Raw genomic sequence first — 23,540 nt, 5'->3', positions numbered from 1 at the left:
TTACAAAAAAAAAAAAAAAAAAAAAAAAAAAGTTAGCAACATGAACAATGTTTTCTCTCAGTTGCAATAACCCTGAAGGGAGTTGTGCTTAGGAGCAGCCCCCTTTGGCAGGATTTTAGAGATGGAGCAAAGAACCTGATGGTGCTGAAGGGATTATTCCACTATAACATATGTATTTTCATCCCAATGCAAACTGTCTGTGAAGTGACCATGCATTCTTCATGTGTTTTCCCTGCATGGAGGTTTGCTGGTTGCTCAACCTTGGGCTTCTGTGTCTGAGTCATGGGACTTGGACTTTGGACTGTGCAAAACCTTGTTTTCCTGCTGTTTTGATTGGGATGTGGTGGTATCTCTTGTGGCAGGACTGGGGAGAGGAGGAGCTCTCTTCTTGCCAGTGTTAATAAGCAATAGGTGGAAATATTTATCATAACTTGGTTAGATGCTCTGACACATCACTGCGGGAGGTGAGGGGGTGAGGGGAACCCTGCAGCACAATGAAACAGCTGCTGCTGAATCTGCCTGCTCAGCACAGCCAGGTCTGTGCACAGACAGGTCAGACTGGCACAGCCTGGTCTGCAGGCTCAGCTCATCTGTTTGATTGTAGAAATTCCATCTGAATAATCTGCACATGAGATGGCTGCTGGACCCACCTCTGTCATGGTGGGAAGCAGAGGTCTCCATCAAGATGCTCTTCATTACAGCACCAGGAAGGACTTGGTGTCATTTCAGGGCTCCTTGGTCATTTCACCTGTAGGGGCCATCTCCAGATTTCACCTGTGTGCAATGTTCTGTGTATTTGAAAAACTAAAGCCAACCTTTAATATTTAATCAGTCATTAATCACTTTTATTTATTTTACTCACCTGAACTGCATCACAAGTATTTCACTGATAGTTATTCATTGCTGAAGCTCTTTGCTGGGGGGAAACTCTCCATTGTTTGAGACTGGGGACCAAATCAGCTCTGTCTGGGAGAGGTCTGTCTCCAGCTCTCTGCAGAGCTTTTCCAGAGCCTCCTCAGCTCCCTGGGAGGAGCATGGCTGGCAGGGCTCTGGTTAATGCTGCTGCTGGGTCCACTGGTGATGTGCTTGGCTATCACAAATCACAGCCTTGCCTGGCAGGGGGAGCGGGTGCTGAGCAGGGGGAGGGGGGAATGGGAAGATGGGCTCTGGGGACCCCATCCCACTGAGAAGGTGGGTTGTGTTTCACATTAGCTGATGCTCCTGTGTGGTTTCCAGCACTAGCCCAAATGCAGAAGCTTGTGGCAAGCAAGCTTGGATGTGCTGTAGGCATAAATCATGTCAGCTTTTCTGTTTAAGGATGGGGAGGGCCTCTTTTGAGACTGCTGGGGTGATGGGGGAATTGCTCAGTGCTGAGAATTGCTCAGCCATGGGCTGGAAGGTGTGGGCACTTACCCCTTTCGGATTTATCTCCACTGAGATCTCAGGCTTTGGCTTTTCCCTGATGGTATTAGATGTGTGAGAGCAGGGCTGATACAGGTGTCAGCGTGAAGAACAATATGACGCGGATGCTCAGATTGAAGAACAATATGACACGGGTCTTCAGGACTTGCTGGTGTCCTCCACTGCTTTCCTGCCCTGCAGTGTGTCCCAGATGAGCATGGGGACCTCGAGTTTGACCTTGCTGGTGCCTGTCACCAACCAAAATAACACGAGAGATCATTGCAATTATTCTGCATGCTGCTGCAAATGCCTGCAGCCCTCTTTTCCTTGGCCCCCTATGGTTCCCCCAGCTGGCTGCTTCCCACATATGTCCCTAATCCTGCAACTTGTCTGCCCTCCTCCTCTTGATCTTCCATTTTCCTCCCTAATCCACGCCTCATCCTCCTGCAGCCTCACTGGAGGCCCCCCACCTTTGTTCACCCCACACACTTGCCTTGGAAGGTTAAAATAAGCTCTACCTGGAGTGTGTTCAAAGGCTAATGTACATCCTCCCTTAATTATTGATTTGTTTATTGCAGACACTTTGGCAGGACATGGCCACAGCTCACACACCAGGCTCCTGCCCTCGGTTCCCCTTGTGGCTCACGGGGGCTGAGGGCAGTGTTAGGGGTGCTGACCTGGGGACCTGATGCCCCACCTTGAGGACAATCCCACCAACACACCTGTGTGCCCAGGGTCTCCCAGGCTAACCTCTTTAGCTCAGTCCCACGGGAACAATAAAGGGCATTCCTGTGGAGCCCCCCCTCCAAGCCCCTCTTTCTCCCCAGGTGAGCAGAGCTCGTGAGAGATCTCTCCCCTACAGCAAGAACACCTCCTGTATGGTGCTGTCAGCCCCCAGTGTGTGCCCAGGAATTCTGGCACAGGGGATCAAAACTCAGTGATGCCATTGAGCCCCAGCTGCTGTCACCCCGAGCAGGGAGAGATGAGATGCTGCTTTAGTGGGGTTGTTAACGACTCTGCAAAACCCATGTTGAGATACAAGTGTGGCAGTGCCCAGAGAGGAGGGCTCAGAGGCACAGTCCTGCTGCTGGGGCTGCTGCCAGCCTGTCACCTTCTGCTCCAGGAGCTCCAGCTTTCAGGTGATGCTGGAGAGGCATCAAAGTAGGAAAACACAGATGCCACCAGCTGCCGAAAAGCAGCCTGCGTTTGCTTTTCTCCAGAGTGAGGTGAGGTCACCTTCTTGCTCAGCCCAGGGCTGTTGGCCAAGCCAGGATTTGTGAGTCCTGGTTCCTTTGGGTTTGGCATGGTCACTTCTCCCTGCATGGTGGGTTGGGAGTGGGACTTGATGTCTCACTTGCACTCATTATGGGATGAGGATACATTTCAAGTGATTCAAGGTTTCCTGAACCCTCTGATGGACCAAATGACCATATCAAGCAGCTGTTGCCCCAGCTCATCTTTGGGCTGAGAGATATAGCAGAGAATTTTGAAATGGTGCCCCTTTGGGGCCACAGCCATCTCCCCAGTCAGCTGTGGGGGCTGCAAGTCCCTCATCCCCCTGATGCTTGGGAAAGGCATTAGGTAAAAGCTGCCTTCCCCACCCTGCTGTAGATAATAGTAACTTCGCCAGATTTATTTGGGAAAGCAGCACCCTACAAAAAGATTGTGGTAAATCATTTTATGAAGAGTTGTGCTATATTAGTTTCTTCTCTGCTTAACCCTGCTCTGGCACCCAACAAACTCCCCAGGAAAAGAGTTCAGTAACAGACTTGGAGGCATAAACAGGATGGGGGGCTTATTTGAAAGCAATTTAGCTTCCTCACAAGGTGGATGGGGATATGGAACATGTTTCTCTGCCTGTGTGCAGGGAAGAGCTCAGGGCAAGGAGGAATCAATTCTTCAGTGAGCTGTGATTCAACCTGGAGGCTTGGTAAGGGCCCGAGATGAGCACTGTTACCTCTCTGATGAGGTGTGTGTCATGGACACCATTCCTTTTGTACAGTTTCCTCCCCAGCATGTCAGCATCAGCCTAAGTGTCCATGAACCAGGCAGTGGTGCTCGAGGGAAGTTCCTGGGGGTACAGGTGCCTGGCTGGAGGATTGGGATACTTGGATGGAACCTCACAGTGCAAGGAAACAAGACTTGGCATGGTTGTAGCTCTTCCTGTTGTTCTTAAAAGTATTCTTGAAAAAAAAGCTGAAGGCTTGTGGCCTACTTAATCAATTGATTTTGATTAATTTTAAAATCCAGAGCAATTTTCCTTACACTGAGGTCCTGCAGTGTAGGATGTTTCAGACATTCTGTGATCCCACTGCAGTCCCAAATACTCCACTTGTCTGTCAAGAGACTGATTCAGGAATGTGGGATTTTTGAACGAGCAGACTTGATTTGGGGAAAATCATGGGGGAACATGATGGATGCTTCTGCTCCTTTGTCCTGTCAAGGGTTGTGTCTTTGACTGCGTGTCCCAGCCCCTCACGTCACGAATTTCCTGACTGGTGCCCACAGGCGAGTGGCTCTGAGCGTGTAAAACGCCCCGAGAGAGCTGCAGATGGCAGGACATCAGAGCAACAATGCTGGGACTGTAATTCCCCTTATCTGCCTGCAGCATGGCCATCTCAAGTGCCTCCCGGGACTCCTTTGCAGCTCCCTCCCCAGCTCCTCTCCCAGCAGCTGCCCTCAGGCTTTGCAGCCTGGCCCCTGCTTCCCCATCCCAGTCTCAGAATTCTCCTCTTTCCTCTGGCTGGAGAGGGACTGGTTCTGCCGAGCATTGCTGCCAGATCAAAGCACTGCCTTGATTCCTTGATGGCAGCTATAATCTGCTCCACGTTATTCTTTTTACTATTCCTTGGGCTTTCTAAGACCTTCATTTCAATCTTTAAACAAAAAAAAATTAATTGCAGACATCCTCCCCGGACCATGTCTCAGACATTGCAGCCATGACCAGCCCTTTTCCCTGGCTAGGCACATTAATTCAGGAGCTGCCTAGGTGGGAGACTGGTTCAGGTCCCAACACTGAATGCAAGCACAGCAGTATTTGTTATCTTCGTGACAGAGCTGTTTCTTTAGACCTCACTTGAATATGTTTTCTCCTGATTTTTCCTTCCTGATAATTTGAGCAAACAGTTCTCAGTCAGATGCTTTTCCCTACACTTTGTTATCAGCCTTGTAGAGTTTATGGACAGGACATCAGCTGGAATGGCTTCATCTTGCCCTTGTCCCCACATGTCCACAGCATGGTTAAGGTCAACCCAAGCTTGGAGTCTGCTACCACAGGCTGCTCTCCAGTGATGTCCCTGAGCTGAGACCTTCACCTTTCATCACACAGCTGTCACTGCCCAAAAATGATTGTCCCACACACCTTTCCTTGGCCCCCTTCCTGCTGCCCTTCCTGCAGGTTCCCGGGGCCATGCTGGCCCAAGTTCAGGATGTGACCTTCCCTGCTGCACAGGGGTCCTCCTGCCAAGCACTTGCAAAGCAATGCAGACATCAGATCAAAAGATGCTTCCAAGCACTTCCCAGGGTAGTAGGAACAAGGAGCTCTGCTTCAGGGAGCAACACTTTTGATGCTTGTGTGCCTGCACAGCTCAGGTGAGAGGCAAATGCCTCTTGGTTCTACAGGGGCTGATATTTTCCTCCTGCAGCCCATCTCAGTGATGACATAGTGGATGCTGTGCCCTCAAACCAACGCTGACATCCCTCACTGAAAGCTGGCACTAGCACCTGGGCATTTACTCTGCAAGCTGGACCCTCTCCAATGTGTAGCTTTTGGGGTCTCTCTGCAAAGGGGCACATGAACCTGCAGGTGGATTGCCAAGGCAGAGCATAAAGCCCTTTTCCCTGCCTCTCCCGTCAGAGCTCACACCCCGCTGACCGAGCAGGGGCTGGCTGCCTGTCAGAGGTGTGCAAAGTGGTCCTGCTGTTGGCAGATGTGCAGATCCTCCTGGATGGGAGGGGGGCGAGGAAAATGTCAGCTCATCATTTTCAGTGAGCAGGAGTGGTGTTCTGGTAAGAGGGAGCGGGGCAGCGCGAGGCTCAGCGCGGGCCTGCCGGATCGATGCGGAGATCAGAGGCTCGAGTGGATGGCGGAGCTTGTGATGACTGAGCAGATATCAGACCACGGATCTCTCTCTGGTCGTGTCCCCAGGGGCCGTGGTGTTTGCAGGCCTCAGGAGGCAAGCAGTGCATTGGGCAGCCTTTACTTGTGATGTGGGGTGGCAAGGGGAAAATTGTCCCCAGGGGACCGCCAGCCTGAGAGTGAGAGGTTAAAGGCAGCTCTGTAGGTGGGAAGAGTAGAACCAAAAACCAAACAGCTGCCTTCACCTCTGTCTGTGCTCAGGAGCTCCTCAGGCACTTCCTAGCCCTGCTCTTTTGTCTGGGATGAGTGTTTCAGTAGCAACTTGTGTCCCCAAGCAGAGGGCAGCTGGGATGGGGCAGACAGGGAGCTCTCTGCAGAGGAACTTTGGTTTAGTTTTGGCCAAGTGCATCCCATGAAATTTCCAGAAGCTACCAAGGGCCAAAGGAAGCCTAGTCCCTGAGGCCCTGTGGGGCAAAGTTCTCACAGGAAGCACTGATTTCATTCTTCATGGAGATGCTTCTTGAAAGAGCAATTTGCCAGCATCCCTCACAGCAATAACGGCAAGGCCGCTGCTCGAGATACCATCTCTGTGCTCTGACAGCCCCATCACTCATGCCCTGCTCCTGCCTCCCTCTTCCATAGGGACAGGAGTGAGGGATGGAGGCAGGGTTGGAAGCAGCAATGACGTATTCTCACCACGGGCAGCTCCCAACTATCCCATCCTCTTTTGGGTCTGGGTGTGCAGATGGCAGCTGGGCAGAAACTCCTCTCTGTCCATGCACAGGTGAGGGGTGCTGGGCTTGAGCAGGGGAAGCAGGACCCAGCTCTGGTGCTGGGTGAAGGGTGGTGGCTCATCTTCCCCCTGTGGCAGGGACTTTGCTGTCACTGCAGTCTCTTCTTCCAGAGAACTCACCAATCCCCCGGCAGCCAGCACCAGCAAGAATGAACAACCCCTCAGTTTCTTTCTCCTGCCTACCTTCTCCCTGCCCTCGGGCACCCAGCTGGGTGCTCTGCTCCTCCCATTCCCCTGCTTTGCCTGGCCACGTTTCCTCTGTGAGAGCAGATTTATCTATTAGTGGCGGAGGAGACGTGGCTTGGCACAAACCCTTCCCATCAGGATGAAGCAGGGCCTGCCTGACACCAGGTGGCAGAGTGGGGTGGGAAAGTCATGGGGGTGGGTGGGCTCCTGTGTCCCCCACACCCCGGACAGCCAGCCTCTCCCCAACATTCTGTGGGTTAAACCTTAGCTTTGCAAGCGGAGGACAAAGCTGGTCACTAGATTTCAGGGGACCTGAAAACCTCTCTGACTGTGTTTGTGCTTTGTTAGCAGTTGTACTCTGCTCCAGGCCAAGGGGTGACCCCATGCCCAGGGGACAGAGGGACAGGGTGCTCACGTATGCAGCCCTGGCCAAGCAGTGCCACCCTGGCACCTCCAGGTGACAGCACTTCCTCCAGGTGACAGTGGCTTCCTCCAGGTCCCAGTGCTGATCTGCCCAGAAGAGAGCCTTGCTGTGTTGCAGGACTGCAGTGGGTCCCCAAGGTGGGTGTGTGCCCCCTGAACGTGTCCCCTTTCACCTGTGACTTTAGCCTGTGGTGACATGCCAGGGTATGCTGATGGCCTCACAGTGGTTTTATACGGGATGCTGTGATTGATGCCAACTGCCACGAACAGTCTGTGACCTCGCACCAGCTCCAGTATAAAAGGAAGCCCTGGTGTCATCCTGGGCACTGGTTTTGGGGACAGTGTGACATCCTTGATACTGCTGGGGGACGAGCCCACATGCTGAGTGGGCATTGTGGGGTGCCTGGTGTTCCCCATGGGCTGGCAAATATGACATGGTGCCTTCCATCAGTGTCTTCTGCAGTCTGGTCACAGGGCTGAGCCACAAGAATGGCATCTCTCCGATACAGGTGGGGAAACTGAGGCAGAGAGCAGAAAATATGCCTGGGTGTTTTCCTCTCTGGTGTTCTGCATGGGAGATGCTTCTCATGGGAGTGGGAATCTACAAAATTCTCCCTTGTGCTCTTCTTTCTTGCAGTGCCAGTCACTCCAGTGACCTCTTTTGCTCCAGGAGTTTCACTTTGGTAATTCAGAAGAGGTGGAGCTCAGGGAGAAAAAAGTCCTCCCACCTCAATATTTCTTCTCTAGCTCAGTGCACCTGCTTTCCCCTAGGAGTCCTGGCAGGACCAGCCCTGGTAAAACTGCCTGGCACCCCAGAAGACCCTGTGGGAGCAGGACTGGTACCCTGGAACGAGCACCCCTTGCACATCTCTGCCATTCCCAGGGCTTCTGGCACGTCTGGGCAGCAGCGGGTGAGGACTTGCCCAAGCGGGAGCCCTGTGGCACAGGCTCCCTGCAGGGCCATGGGTGCATGAATCCCAGCTGCAAATCCTCTCAGTGTGGTGGAGTTTTTTCCCCTCTTTCCCTCCAAATCCTGTTGCCCCTTCCGGAGCAGGATGGTTCTGGGTGTGTAACGGAGTCTGACGGTGTTGGCTGAGCCAGTGCTGTCTCTCCTCCTTGTGCAAAGCCCTGTGCTGGCAGAAGTAGACCCTTGAAATATGTGGAGTCCTACACCTGTAATTCCTCCCCTTGCCCGTGCTCCTGCCTGCAGCACCATCCCTTTATTGCTGTGTCTCTGTGCAGAGGAGCAGAGACACGAAACTATTGGGGAGAGGGAAAAAAAAAAAAAAAAGGCATGCAGAAAAGCGCTGTGGAAAAGCAGAGCAAATTAAGCAGAGCTCTGATCTGCTTGGGTTTGTGCTTGCCAAAAATGCACCATGCATCTTAATTCGCTCTGCTGTTCAGCTCGCACTCACTGCTCTCCTGATGCCATTTCGGCGCTCTGAGCTCAGCCTTTTCAACACTTCAGTCTTCCTCTTTCAGGATTTTTTTTTTTTTTTTTTTGCATGTCTGATTGCAGAATCTGCTGCAGGAGGGAAGGGGAAAGCCAGGGGAGGGAGGACGGGGGCCCCAACCGTGGGTGCTCCTGCCTGTGCTTCCCGGCAGCCGGCTTGGTTCTCAATGTATTTTTTAGGGGTTGGGGGGGGCGGGGGTGCATCTTTTCTAGAAAGTCCTTCCTGGATGCTCTTCAGTCGCTTTTTTCACACCCAGCCGTCTGATCTGCTTCTCGCTAGGATCCTCCAAATAAGAAAAAAAAAATTAAATTGCTGTAATCCACACTGGCTTTTATTCTCTTCCAGTTCAGTTTAATCTCTCTTTCCTCTCCACCCTTATGTCCGGGTTGGGGGAGGAGGGGGGGAAACCCACCCAACAATCAAGCGAAAGGCAGCATCGTCCTCCAAAAGAGCTTGAGAAAGCAGGAGCCGAGCCAAAGCCCCTCTGCTCTCCCCCATCACAAATTTAACCCCAGCTTCAACTTTTCCTCCGCTCCGGGGCTGAGCTGGTCTCCAGCAGTGGGGTTTTTCCCCTTTCTCCCCCCACCTCCGCTGATTTTAGCGGAGAGGGAGGGGGGTGGGGAATCCTTTTTATTGCGGAGCCCAGTTCTCTTTGCAAGCCTTCCTCCTCCTCCTCTTCCTCCTCCCCTGCTTTTTGTGCCCGCCGCAGCAGGGCTGGCCAGGCCGGGGGAGGGAAGAGATGGGAAGGGGAGATCGCCCCCTCCTCTCCCTCTGTCTGTTTTTTTTGCAGGTGTGTCAATTTTAATTCTGCCCAGTAGGTGGGACTTGGTGACTTTCGCACCGTTTTTGTTATTTATTTATTTCCCCGACTGCTTCTCTCCCTCCCTTCCTCCCCTCCCATCCCTCCCTCCCTAGCCTCCCGTTGCGATCCTCCGGAGCGGCTGCGGGAGCGGCGGGCGGCCGGGCCGGCATGCATCCATCCCCGCCCGCGGCCGCGGCCGCTGCCCTAGCGGGAATTACAGCCTCTCCCAGCCAGCTGCCAGCATGATTTCATCTGCTGGAGGATTTTTGCAGCTGATCGCTTGAGGTTTTGTTGTTGTTGTTGTGTTTTTTTTTTTTTTCTTTTTCCTCCCTCTGTCTTTGTTTCCTTCCCCCTTTCCCCCCCTTCCCCTCCCTCCATCCCCCCTTTCCTCCTCCTCCTCTTTTTTAGAAGCAGCAATCGGAGATGGATGTCTCTCTTTGCCCTACCAAGTGCACTTTCTGGAGGGTTTTTTTGCTCTGGAGCATTTGGGGAGACTATCTTCTTTCGGTGCTGGCTTGCCCTGCTAATTGTCTTTGCAGCAAGACAGACATCAATTGCAAGAAGCCGGATGATGGGAACCTCTTCCCTCTCTTGGAAGGGCAGGATTCAGGCAGCAGCAATGGCAACACGAGCATCAATATCACGGACATCTCAAGGAACATCACTTCCATGTAAGTGGGGGTCCCCCAGGGCTCCCCCTCCCGCGGCAGGGTGCGGGCTGGGCTGCCCGTGCGGGGCTCAGGTGCCCCCGGCATCGCTGCACTGTCTGGGCTCAGCCCGACTCTCCGGGCAGAGGATGCAGATCTGGCTTTTCCCTTACCCCATCCCCCCTAAAAAAAACATTAAAAGCCCAGCAACAGTTTGGCCGTGGCTTAAAAGGAATAAAGTAAATGAGATCTGATTCCTTAGCAGGAGAGAGAGCAGCAGGCAAAGATGCTAAAGCTGCTGCTTCCTTTAACTGCTGGCTTCTGCAAGGGGAGCGGGGACGCCACAGCCACACACCGCCACATATTTACCCAAATTGGTCAAGAAAAGCGAGTTCTGAACTGTTTTTTCTTTCTTGAGACTTAGAATCCAGTTAAAATGTCATTACTTTTTGCATTCCCACATCAGAAAATGCTCCCTTCCCTGCGCTGAGTGTATCTGGGGATCTGTGGTTTCGCATTTTTAAGAGGAGAAAAAAAAATAGGACAGTGAGATGTCCCTTAAGTAGCTTATTTAATTCACATTGTTATAATTTTGTAACTCGTTGTGGTGCCGCGATAGGATTTGTGTGTTTTAGGTTCAGGGTGGTGGCGGTGGGGAGAAGCATCGGAGCAGTGAGATATTTTTAGTTGAGCACTTTGCGTTTGTTTGCATGCTTGTTTATCTGGAAAATCAACTAGAAGTTGCATTATCCTTGTTTGGAGAGGCAGTTAGCAAAGCCCATGTTAATCTCATCAGTGTGGAGTCAAGAAAGGAATATATTTCCTTTTTCTGAATCCATCATGCTCTGTGTGTGTGAGAGAAAAAAAAAAATTCCTCATTGCTTCCAATCTCTTGCTCTTTATTTTCCAGTACATTTTTGGGTGAGATGAACTCTGAGCCATTTCATTATTCTAATGCTAATTGAAATGTGAGCATTTAGGGAAATGTAGCCCCCAGAGCAAGTTGCCAGTGGGAGTTAAGCAGAGAAGAGGTGGAATCCTTTATTCTGGCAGTTAAATGCAGCAAGGTTTGAAATGAGTAATGGAGGGTTATTTATTTTATTTTTTCACCTCGATGGCATGATTGCATGGAGGGAGAGAGGGCTTTGGGTCTCTTCCTGAGGCTGTTTTATTTGGTCACAGTGCAATTGCAGCAGAGCCATGGAGTAATTGCAGTGCCTCTCACAGCTCTGCTCATCACCTTTGCTGGGTAAAGATGACGGGAGCTGCTTTCCCCGCTTGCTTACGGGTTCATGCGATGCCCAAGCAGGTTTTCAGCAGGTCACTGACCCTGAATCCACAGCCCTGCCTTCCCTTTCCCAGCAAACCTCCATAAAAACAGCAGGAATGGGGAAAGTAGATGGGGGGAGCTAATGTAACACTCCCCTTCCAACTGCCCCATATTTATCCTGCGTCGCGGTGCTGGAGTGTTTTCCCTGTGATGCTGGAGGGATGAGGGTGATGCTGGGGAAGTCGGAGAAACTCGTGTTTTTTCCCTGTGCTCGCTGTTTGTTGTGGTTTAGTTTTAACCCTTTGGGGGGCGGGGAGCAGCAGGAAAGGCAGGGAAGGGTTTGGAAGCCACCAGCGTGAGCGACTGTGCGTTGTCAGATGCACAGACATCTGAACTGCTGTGAGAGGTAGTATTACATGAGTGCTTTGTGCCCAGAAAATGTCTTTACTGCTTTGAAAATGAAAAATGCTGATAAGCAGTCTGTAAAAAGGAGTGGAAAAAAAAAAAAAAAAAAAAAACCAAATGGACAACTCCAGAAACAGATATTGGGTATTTTTTTTGGAAAGGAGCTTCTCTTAAGTTGGGGAAAAAGAAGAAGGTGCCAGTTTTTGCTGGAATTTGTATACCTCTCTGCTTCACACTGAGCAAAACACATTCCTCCACCCCCTGCATCGCTGCTGGACCCGTGCCTCCCTTTTTGGGCTTGGGAGGGCTGAGGCACAGGGCTGGGGTGAACCCCAAAATGCTCTCAGGGGCTGAGAGTGTGCAGGAATGAAAACTTTCCACAAGGGTCTGTGCTTACTGGGAAGGCAGTGGTGGTTTATAGGGGATATTTCTGGGAGCAGAGGGTTGATTTATGTAGCAGGGATGCTTCCCAGCAAAGGGGTCACTGGGAGCCAGACTTGAACCACGTTCATCCTCTTGTGTGGAAGGCAGCAGGTCCTGCACCCTTTTAGGCTGATGTCAGGCCTCTCCTTGCCAGCCCTGACATCATGGGTGTTGGGGTGAGGGTGCCTAGAAGCCCAGCCTGGTCATGGCTGAATCACTCCTGGCATGTGAGTCTGATTCAGCTGGGCAAGGAGCAGTGTTTTCCCCCTGCTCGCCGTGCTCACGGGGGACTTGGCCTCGTTAGGCAGCTTGTGGGCAGCCAGTGGGCAAAAGCACCTTCTCCCACTGGGCTGGGGGTGAGCAGGGGAGGCTCAATCCTGTCCCAGTGGCTGAGGGATGCAGTGCCCCAGCTGGAACCTCCCCACAGGCCCTGGGGAAGGTGGTGCTTGCTGCTCCATCTTGTAGCTGGTGAAAAAGCAAATGGAGTGTGGGGTGGTGAAACAACCCTGTGACCAGGCAGAGCCGTATTCATGTCCAAAAGAGAGCTCAGCTTCCAAATCAGGGCTTGAGCGTTGCTGATGAGAGATTGCCAGAGCCCATTCAGAGAGCTGGTTTAAAAAAAAACAATACGAGCCATCTTGGAGGGCTTGTCCATGTTACCCCCTCGAGGGAGGGCAAGACCCCTCCATGCCAGCCACCCCAACCCAGCACTGGGTTGAGCCATCAGGAACTTTGGGTTTTATCACTTCTCAGTGGCTGATGAGACCCCGTGAAGTGAGGACAACAGAAGAGGAACAGGGGACAGCCAGACTGTAGTGCTGTCCAAGGAGGATGGTGGGGCAGACCAGCCCTGTGGGTGCCCTCAGTGTGGTACCCCACCATCGAGCCTCCTGCTGCACCCTTCAAAGGAATGGCCTTTGCTTCAATTGCTGGTGCTTCTGGCTTCCCACACATCCTCCTTTTGGTAAAAGTGAGGGCTGAGTGGCTCCTGCCCTGGCTGGGCTGAAGGGGACAGTGACACACCACCTTGCAAATCCAGGTGGTGCCAGGTCAGCAGTGAGGCAGGGGAAAGGCAGGAGATGGATGAGGAGGAGGTTGGGTTGGCTGATGTCCCTCTGCCCTTTCCCAGCATGCCCAGAAACTTACCTGATTTTGAGTTGCATCCCTGGAGACGCGACCCTGCACACAGATCCGTGTGAGAGCTGCCAGCAGCCCTCTCTAACCAGAGAGCCAGCTGGGACCCGACAGACATGGCTCCAGTTTGGAGTCATGCTCTGTACTTCCCCCTCCCAATTTCAGGAGAGGGCACCACGGGGTTGGGGCATGTCTATGCCATCGCTTTTCCTGTGCAGCTGGGTGGCCTTTGCTGTGTCCCCAGCCAGGTGTGACTTACAGAGATGCTCACCCCTGTGACATGGGGCTTTGCACATTGCAAGACCAGACGCACAGGCAGAACTTTGATCCCGGAGTTCCTGTGGCACAGAACCCCTTCCCCTCAGCAGCCGGCGTGTTTGTCACGGTGGGTCCCCAGCCCTGGGACTGTGGGGGGCTGGCTGGCACACGGGGCTGGCTGGTGTCGGGGTGCTGCGTGCCAGGGGTGGCCGGGCCGGGGACTCACCCCGCTGGCAGCGTGGGCAGCGCCTGCGTGCGCCGGCACCGCGTGTGGGGAAGGACAGACGGAGGAGTTTGCCATCTGGGCCTCCCTACTTCTCAGCTGTTGCTATGGCACTGCGGAGATGCTGCTAGGCAGGCGGTGGTGGCCGGCGTGTGTCACCCCTGGGCTCCCTCGAGGTAGGGAGATGTCCCCAGTATATAAAGCCTTGCTCTTTATCCAGCCTTGCCAGGGGACAGTGGGGGCTCTTATGGTAAAATACGCTTGATGGGTGGATAGTCAGGATGTATCTGTGCAGCTCGCAGCTGCTTTCAGCAAGGTGAGATGAATTCAGAGAGACCCAAGAGGAGGTTGGGTTGCTCCTCTGTGGAGCACAGTGGGAGCAGGATTTTTGGGTCTCACTGGCAGGGCCAAGAGGAAGCATCTTGCTGTCCTCCATAGACAAGAAGAGCATTTTCATTCTTTCTCATCGGGCTGTCCCACCAGTCCGTGGCAGCATCCGCTCCATCCCGTGGGCCTGGCCGGGGGTGGGAGAGCCACGTCAGCGCTGGGAGCTGTGGGGGGAGCGGCAGCGCAGCCCCCACTCGCTGCGCGGGAGCTGGCAGCATGTGGAGAGGGGGAGAGCGAGGGGGTGCTCGGAGCAGCAGCACCCCTTCCCTGCTGGTGCAGGGAGAGCTGAGGCACAGGGAATGCTTCTGTGTGCCCGTGTCTGGGAAGGAAGTAAGAAAGAAAGGGCAGGCCTCTTCCTGGAAGGGCTGGAGAGAGCAGAACTTGCTTTGGTGACCCAAACAGCCATGAGAAAGTCTCCTGTGGTACTCAAATTATTGATTGCTCTGCTTCAGACAACAGGCACAAACTTTTCTCCTCTCTGTGAATCAGCCACGTTGTGCCCAGTGTGCCTTGGGTACTATTACTCTCCAGAGATGAAGGGCTCTGCATTCCCAAAGCCTCCCATCTCCTGCTCCCAGAGGCTTTGGCTGCTCCAGAGACGATCAGAAAGGTCCCTAATTCAATCCATCTTGGATTTGCAGGGCTCTTGTTCATGCAGAGCATCTATCCTGAAGGATGTCAGGATGGGGGAGGCAGCCACAGCACCAAGCTTTGAGGATAGAAAAGGGTGCAGAGATATTTAGGACAAAGAGTTGGGCTGAGATTTATGGTCTTGATGCTCTAGAGGTGAGTTAAGCCAGGAGCACTGATCTGTGTCCTCCCCCTTTCCTGTGGGCTGGCTGTTGGCTCCTTGCCCTGCTCTTACTGGCAATCTCTCTGCTGACCAATCCTGGAGAGAGGCACTTTCTGGGCACAGGTGATGTCAGGTATTTCTTCAGGAAGGAGATAGTTTTGGTGCCTGCCGGCGCTTCCCAGACTTTTTCTGAGCCAAACATGGGGCCTGAGCTGCTGGCCTGACAGGAGGAGCTGGTGGCCCAGATGGTTTCAGGGTGCATGTGACATGTCCCAAGTCCTCATGTCCTGCAGGTTTTGGGGAGGTCTAAATAGGCTCTGACTGATGGCTTGTCTCCTTACAATTGGAGAGGTGAGACACGGGTGCTTGAGGTCTAGGACAGATGTTTAATGGGAGGAAGAAGAGGCTGAGGAAGGAGCTGCCTTGTATTTGCAGGCTCTGAGGGAAGTTGCCTCTGTCTAAGGGCTTTTGGAGAGCTCAGTCAGGGAAAGCTCTCTGGGTCTGCTTTATGTTATTAGCTCACCCCTGTGAAGCAAAGCATCTTCATGTGCTTTGGCATGAGGCTGCACAACGTCTCCCACAGCCCTGTGACCATCCATGCACCCAGCAATGCTGAGCCCTCTCAATGAACCTCCAAACAGTCCCTGAGATGTCCCATGGGATCACCTCTGGGGAGCCCTGCAGGTAGATTGAGCCTGGTGAGGCTTCCTAGTGCCACCCTGGCACACCGGCTTGTCCTGCTCGGTGAAGAGCTCCTGCTTGGTGCTGTCCAGGAGTTTATGGCTGGATTTGGTGCATCCCATTTAGGGGGCTGCTGACAAGTGGGAAATAAACCAAGCCCTAAGCCTGCTATGTTTCTAAAATGAGCGTTACTAGTGCTTGTAACTCAGAGTGTTACTAGCAGGCACTGTGGAATAGCAGTAGTTCAGTGTTTCCTGCAGATGGGGTTTCGACACGTGCTGTAGGTGCTTTCTAAGCAGGTGTTTGACAGCAGCCTGTGGGCTCTGCTCCCTCCCAAATCCTCTTGCTCTCCCCTCTGCACCAAGGGGTGCCCAGCAAAGCTGGCATCGAGGAGGTGCTGTGGGCGAGTTCCTTGGCTCAGAGGCTGCACTTTGTGCCGTGGTTGGATATCGCAGCGCTTTGTGCCCTCGTGAGGAGATGAGGACCAGCAGCTCGCTCACCTCTGGTGGCTCTCCAGGCTCCTGAGAACCACGCGTGCAGCACCAGCGCCGCGGCTGCACGGGCTGTCCCCGTCATCCCCCAAAGAGGACACGCTCCGGACCGAGGCTGCTGGCGCAGCAGCGCTGGCAATCGAGCAGCCCCGCGGGTGTTCCACAACGGCCGGCCGAGCCTCCACCCTGTGCCCCGCTGGGGCGGCCGGAGCCCGGCGCAGCCCGGCTCATCCGCTCCGCTATTCCCGTCTGAAGGTGGCTGTGCCGCTAGAGGGCAAGCGGCAGCGGCAGACAGCCGGGCTCCGGGCTGCGGGATGCGCGGGCACGGCCGGCTCCGAGCCGCGCCGGGGCTGCGGGGAGCGCCTCACCGCCTGCTCGCGGTCACGCTGGAAAGCCTTTGCTCTGGGTGCCCGTGCTGCTGGACCCCTCTTGGGTCACCTAACTCGGCGTCCCCATTCCTGTGTGGGCACTCGCTGGTGTCGGATGGTCCCCTAGGAGCCGAGTGGGTTGCTGGGTCGTGGCTTTCTTCTCTGTGCTGCTGCTGGAGAATGTGGATCCCCACCTACCCACGGCTCTTCCACCAGTGCTGCAAGATACAGCCCCAGCCTGTCTGTGAATTGAGGTGATTTGCAGCTTTTTGGACGGTAATGGCCCAATCAAAGCAGGTGCAGTGAGAAGGTGTTGCTGGGCAAGCAGAGCCTGATGGGGTCGTGACCTGCCCTGTGACCAGCTTCTGGCTGTGATCCTACAAGGAAACCTCTAATAGGTCTGTCCCTTTTATTGGTGGGGAAGCTGAGGCACGGAGCAGTCGTGGAGCTGGCCTGCAAGGAGCAGAGTGAGATGGAGATCCTTTAGCCCAGCACTGGCCAGGGTTTAGGAAGAAGTCAAGCATGGAGGAAGAGGATAAACAAGGCTGTTCTATTGGTCCTGTTGTGTTTAGCAGACATGAGAGAGGTGTGTGGAGAAATCCTGGAGACAGAGACAAGAGGGCACAGACTGCAAGCTGTCTCTGGGGGCCTCCAGAGTAGGTAAAATATTCTTTGCTCCTTTGATTAAAACTCTGCTGCACAGGCTGGATGGAGGTCAGAGAGCTAAAGAGACCACATGTCCTTCTCCAAGGGAGGATGGCTGAGAAGAGCCTGGTGTGAAACAGCAAGGGTGAGTGAGGGCAGGAATCTGGCCTTGACCCTGTAACATCCTCCTTGTGTAGCTCCTGGGATTATCTCATTTTCCCTGGCACCTGGGCCAAAGAGGGACTGGTTATTTCCCTGTTGGCTATTGCCAAGGGCTGCCAGAGTGATGGAAAGGCTGTGACACCCTGTGGTCCTGCAATGCAACAGCAAATGGACCCCCAGTATCATGGCAGAGGCAACATTTGGGTGGATGTGCGTTGGGGAGTGGGTGATGGATCATGGGTTAGAGCCATGATGCTGCTCAGGGTCTGGGCTTCACTTCATTTGAAGAAAGGGGGACTAAAGTCTCTCTGGAGTCCCCTGGGAACACTGCACTGGAATCAGTGCCCGGCTCACAGGGCAGCTCCACCAACCCTGCTGTGCTGTGTCCTTGGGTGTCCCCACCCCCTTGTACTACCCAGTTTCCAGACCCCAAGGAACTGGGGTGCTTTTCCTGTTCCCCTCTGTGTGAGAGCTGGCTTGCCTGGAAGGGTGGCAGCAGGAAAATATGTGCTGTATTTTTAGCTTGTTTTCATGTGCTGTAGCAGTTGAGGAGCTGAAGGAGAAGGCAGACCCATGTGTACAGCCAGCTTTCCTCCAGCTGCCACCAGTGCTTTGGTGTGGTGGACAATGGAGCCTGGTAGTGACCGTGCCCTTCCTGTACCAGCATGTGACATCACCTCCAGCTTCGGTCTGCCTAAATAAAAACTGCCTTTTTAATTAAAAACAAAATTCCCAGCAGTGGAGCAGAGAGGTCAGGAAGGAGTCCCAAGGGAGTTTGATAGCACATGTGCAGCTTGGGGTGCTTATTCCTGCCTCCAGTGCTTGTTGAAGTGGCAGCTAAATGGTCCTGGGATCCCAGGGAAGGATGCAGGGAGAGGCTGAGCCCAAGTGCTGCCCCCCATGCAGCCTCTTTCCTGCAGCTCTCCCACAGCTCCGTGCTGGGCTCAGTTGTGCTGGGAAGGGGACAGGGCACTGGTGCCTTTGCTGGCAGCTCTGCACTGTCCCTGGGGGACTGAGAAGTGGGTAGGAGCAGATGTGAGCACAGTGAAGTCCCCATCCTTCTGGGTTGTGCAAGGCTGTCCCTTAACAAGTTCTCACCAGGAGGTTCCCACTAGGAAATGTTATGTGGAAATACTCAAACAGATGCCAGGAATCTGAGTGCTGCTGAGGACCCTGCATGCTCAGGGTTTTGCCAGGATAAATTAGGAATATGAATGCTCATCTGAGCTGCAGAAATGCCAGGCTCTAACTCCTGACCCTGCCAGGACATGAAGCCACATGGGGGAGATCTCGGGTGCCTGCAGCTGCTGACTTTCCTTCTGCTCCTGGAGCAGCCCTGGCCTCATTCCCCATCCCATGCTCTCCATGGAAATGCTGTGCAGTGACCTGGGCTGGGAACAGGGAGTCTTGGCTCTCCAGTCTGTGATCCAGTTGTGCAAATGCTCCCTTAGGCTGCCTGCTCCTAACCCAGGCAGGCAAGGCCAGCTTGGGCATCCCTTTTTACTTATTATTATTATTATTAGTACAGATGGGATCGCCTGTGGGGAGCTCTGTGAATTGTATGGCTGGAAGAATCTCTCTTGTCCCCAAAACTCTTTCCTCTAGGATGTAGATGGGTATTCCTGGGGCAAAGAGGTGGATCCTAGCTATGTCTGTCTCATGCCTTGCCTGTGCTCTCCCAGCCAAAATTTTCCCAGGAAAAGTGAAGGCTCCCGAGTCATTTGGTGGCTGCTGAGCAGTCTGTGGAGCAAGCAAAGTTCAGTGGGACACGGCGTCAAGGATGCTGTGTGCTCCCAGCTCCCCAGCCTGCTGAGAGCATCCCTTCCTCCTGGGGCTCTCTTTGTGCCTGTTCAGAGAAGCTGAATCTTACTGAGGACTGTTTCCTCTCTGGAGCCTCACACGGGCTCTGGACACATCGGTGCTTCCAGCCCCACAGGCTGTCCCAGACTCTGCAGGGGAGAGGGCAGAGTAGCACAGAGCTGAATCAGCATCAGAGCAGCTCCCTTGGAAGTGTTGTGCCCCTCGTTTCAGGTCAGGGCAGATGCTGAAGGGTGTCCTTGGGAGCACCAAAGCAAAGCCTGAGCCCGAGGAGTGTGGGCAGGGCACCCAGTGCAGGGATGATGGCTGGGCAGGAGAGGGGCAACAAGGAGCTCTGCAGGGCTGGCACTGTGGGGGTTAATGGCAAGGTGCAGGATACAGCTGGAGCGATCTGGGAGAGGCAGAGCCTAATGAGGCTGAAGAGGTATCAGGTGGAAGAGCCGGGCTGTGGATGTTGAGAGATGTGGGGGGCAGTGTGTGAGGGAGGCAGCGGTCGCTGCTCCTGGCAAGGCACTGCATGTTGGTTTTGAGAGGAGCTGGAGCAGGGATGCTCTCAGGTAAGGAGCTGTGGGGTGCCTGTCCTGGCTCTGGGCAGCTGGGAGGGATGTGGGTGTCTGTAGCTGGTTGCTGGAGCAGCCCTGGCTGCCGGTGGGCTGCGGGGACATGTGTTGGTGTCTGTGACCCCCAGCACTTTGTGGGTTCATCCTCTGGCCATTGGGAGCACAAGCCCTTGGCTCCTTGCTTGTACCTGAGACCCCATCCCGGGGCTAAGAGGAACCCCTATGGGCATCCCTGTCTGGAAATGCTCCTCTCTGTGCCCTGTCCTGCCCGTGCTCCCCTCCAGGACTTGAGGTGTCTGTGCTCCCAGCCTGGTGTTGTCAGTAAGCCCTTCTTTCCCGGAGGGATGCTGGTGGGAGCCTCAAGCTTTGCCCCAGGCTTGTCCCCAGACCCAGGCGGAGTGCCCAGCACCCAGCATGTTCTGGCCCCAAGGGAAGGATCCCTGCCTTCCAAAAGGTACGGGTAGCATAGATTTATTTATTCTGAGACTTAATTAGCATCTTTAAATATCAAATAGTAAACAAACTGTGTCTAGTGGGATCAACGTTTATAAGCAGGGATTTTTATTTTTTTTGCTCCTCTCTGGGACATGCACTTGTTTTATAAGTGTTTGGGGAGGAGCAGCTGTGTGTGGGCTCTGGTTGATGGGTGAGGGATGGACCCACAGTGCTGCTGGTGAAGGAGGGGAGAAGACAGGGATGAAGGGGCAGCTTGGGAAAATGGGGCAGAGAAGCAGGGGTGTGTGCCTGGAGCTTTGATGTTGGGGAATTGCAGAGCCAAGCGCTGGATTTTGGCATTTCCTGCAGGATGTGTCATTCCCTCCTGCCCAGGCACGTGGAAGGGGACAGGCAGGAGATGGAGGCTCCTGCTTCAGCACAGCTAATTGCAATCAAAAGGTGGTGGTCCCTGCAAGGGGAGGTGGTTTGCAGCTGATCTGCATCCTATTATCTCTGCAAATGGAGGCCTGCCTGGTAGCAGATTACACTGGGGGTTATTTATTGGCAAAGCACTGTACAGTTTTAATTTTTCCTTTTTGCTTATTCAGGCTTTAGCTCCAGAGGAAAATAGCCTGGGGTGGCTTTGAAATGGATTCTCTCTGCCCCATTAACTTATTCAGTGAGTTTAATGGGCCTTTTTTTCTCTGAGCCTTGAAGCCATCATTAAAAGGCAGAGATTTATAAAAGCAAAGATACTCCTGAGCTTTAGTCAAACTTTGGGGGAGCAGGAGGGGGGCAGTGGTGTTGCTGCTGTCTGTAGTTCTGGTGACTGTGAGTTGGGTGTTGCTGTTGTGCCTCTCTGGAAGTTTTACACGGATAAGGGGATCAGCTTGTTTGGGATGCTGCCCAAGTACCTCTGCTGAGGATCTGTGGGATCAGCTGGGCTGTGAGTGAGTCCTCACCTGCAAACCATGGGATGCTATCTGGACTCCTACACATTGGGGTATTGCCCAGTGTGAGCTGTCTGGGCTGCAAAGCTGCATCTCTCCAGACTGGAAGAGAGGAACTTCACTTGCTTTGTGTAGGCTGCTCACAACTTTATTTTCACCTCTTTTATGCCATGCCAGGGCTGGGCAGTGCTCGATGCTTTCATGGATGTCAGTGCTTGGAGCTGTTCCCCTCCATCCTTCTCTCTGCTAGTGGCATGAGTGTAATTGCACCCCTGTGCGGAGGTTGGGGTTTGCAGTCCTGCAGGGATTGCACTTGTTTAGCATGTGGCCTCCTGGATCTGTTACAAATAGGGGAGTGTCTGGAGAATGAGATTAAATGTCTGAGTGAATTCCCCCTTTTTTTGGCTTTTCTAGGATCAGCCTTGCCACTTCTTGTTTTGCAAGCCTCTTTTTGGGGAGTAAATGTAGGAGCATGCAAAGTGTGGGTTGGCACATCACCTGGGGGCACCCTCCAGCTGGCATGGCTGAAGCTTTTGTCCCCGGGCCATGACATGCTGCAAATGTCACTTCTGGAGGGGCAGCCTGTGCCTTGTACCAGTGGCAGGGAACAGCTGGGGGCAGCAGGATGTGTGTCCTGGCTCACTCCTAGGCATGAAGCTGAGCTGTCACCTCCTGGGCTGGCGGAGACCAACCACGGTGTGCTCCAAAGTGATGTCACAACATGGTGAAGTTGCTGTGCTGGGACAACTTTTCCTATATATTTCTTTCCTTTTCTTGCTTCAAGTGCAGTGTGAGCAGGCCAGGTGTAACCCTTGTGTCTCTGTGCCCAGCCTGGCACCTGCCAACTCAGGACAGCCAGGGCTGGGACATTTGTGGTAGCTGGAGACCCAAACACGCTGCCATCCCTCACATTTTGTGCTTTGTGCTGAAGAGTGTGTCCCTCAGCAGCCCTGCTACAATTCAGGAGTGGGGGCCAGATGCTGTGGGACGGGGAAAGAACCTGCTTGCCCAAAGTGATGTGCTCAGGGTCATGTGTGGGGCTGACCCCGACCCCTGGCTCCTGCTGGGTGCCAGAAGCAGCTGGGTAATGGGACTGGAGAGTGGCTGATGTGACTCATGTGTGCCTGTGCTGGTGGCCCTGGGGCTGGCTCACTGTACCCACCATGGGGTGGAGGGACAGCAGACCATGACCCTTCCTGCCTGGCAGCCCTGTCCCAGTGACAGGAGGAGCCTTGGCAGGGGGAGAAACCAGGGAGGGACTGTGGGGCTTGCCAGGAGGAAGGAAGGGCCCTCAGCTCCAGGAGGAGATATCTGAGGGTTTGTTTGTAGCTTCCCTGGAGGCACTGACCACCAAGGCTGCCCTGAACACTGCCCTGGGGCAGTGCTGGGACAAGGACGTGCTGGAATGACCCAGAAGTTGTTGTGGCCAAGCAGAAACCAGCTGCAGCATGCAGCCATGCTGGGATAGGGATGGTTCCCCATGATGGCCTGTGTGTGACCTCCAGAACAAGGCGGGAGGCTCCTTGGAGATCCATCAGCTCCCACGTCCCTCCCCAGGTCACAGCAGTCAGGGGAAGGAGATGCTCATTTCCCAATAAAGACCCATAAAATGCACTTCTCCCCTGCCCCTGTAAATCCTTGCCTCCCTTGTGCTACCTGCTGTGTAAATTGCTGCTGACCCTGTAAATCACCCTCTGCTTTGCTCTGCCTCCCCTGAATCCAACCCCTCCTTGTAAATCCTCTGTCCCCATTAGTTTTCCACTGCTGACCCCCTTGCTCTGCCTGTGCTGTAAATCTTGGGCCCTGGTGAGGCTGGGGGGAGGGATGGGGTGATGGAGGGCAGCTGTCCCAGGATGGGTTAATCCCTCCCACCAGCTCCTTCAGGACTCACTTGCCAGTGGGAGCTGGTGGAGGACATTTTGCCTGGCTGCCTGTGGGGAAGGTCATCCTTGCTCTGCAAGCAGGGCTGGGCTGTCATCTTCAGCTGGGCTGCAGCCAGCTGGCTATAAACTGGAGGGTGTTGGTATCCTAGCCCTCAGCAGGGCTCCTGGGGTTGGCTGCTCCCCTGGGACACATTTCTGAGATGTAAAAATAGCTGGAGTAAAGAGAAAATCTCCTTTTATCCCTTGAGTGCTTGGGGTCATGCCCTAGCTTAGCTTCACTGTGCCCCTGTGTAAGCTCCCTTCAGTGGGCACTGAAGGAGCTGTGGGCAGCAGAGGTCCCTTGTGTAATGGAGAATTGTCACCTGGGCTTCTGCTGGGTGCTGATGCCTTGTTTTCGAGTCTTGGGTTGCTGGGATGACCACGCTGTGTTTTTTCACCCTGAAACAGCACATAGGAGCTGAGGCAAAGGGTATGACAGAGACCTGACCTGATGGAGGTGTGGGAAGCCAAACATCAGCTCAGTGCCATGACCTGGGTGTGCTAGGATGTGCCAGGGGAGGTGTCAGTGTCTGTGGGAAAGGCTGTCTGGAGCTCATGGCTTGTGCTCAACACAGGCTGGAAGTGCTACTGCTTTGCTGGGGTGTCCCGAGGGTGTGCAGGCAGCTGGCACCCAGGCAGGTTTATTTGGTGTACAGATCACCGAGTCTTTCTAAACCCTGGTGAACAGAAACTGGTGGCACTCCTACACAGCTGCCTTTTTCCTCCAATGAGCAGGAGTGAGTGGTAGCCTGGAATGCAGGGGCAGCTCTGCCCTGCTCCCACAGAGCAGTGGCTGCACAGTCAGAGTTGGGATGGGGTCAGCCATGGGAT

General features: G+C 53.9%; 1 protein-coding gene across 3 annotated transcripts in view; it reads left to right on the top strand.

Annotated features, from left to right (window-relative positions):
- The first annotated feature begins 9,034 nt into the window (after window positions 1-9,034).
- NTRK3 (neurotrophic receptor tyrosine kinase 3) overlaps window positions 9,035-23,540 on the top strand; it is a 204,647-nt gene continuing 190,141 nt past the window's right edge. The window contains exon 1 of one of the 3 annotated variants that reach the window (XM_068203717.1): window positions 9,035-9,808. In XM_068203717.1, coding sequence (XP_068059818.1) covers window positions 9,561-9,808 — 248 coding nt within the window. In that variant the 5' untranslated portion in view covers window positions 9,035-9,560. The remainder of the gene's footprint in view (window positions 9,809-23,540) is intronic. The other 2 variants (XM_068203718.1, XM_068203720.1) reach the window with 2 other exon arrangements.

This window comes from Anomalospiza imberbis, chromosome 13 (genome assembly GCF_031753505.1).
Source record: "Anomalospiza imberbis isolate Cuckoo-Finch-1a 21T00152 chromosome 13, ASM3175350v1, whole genome shotgun sequence".
Lineage (NCBI taxonomy): Eukaryota > Metazoa > Chordata > Aves > Passeriformes > Viduidae > Anomalospiza > Anomalospiza imberbis.
Note: the sequence above shows the minus strand (reverse complement) of the source record. Positions and strands in the feature narration are given on the sequence as shown.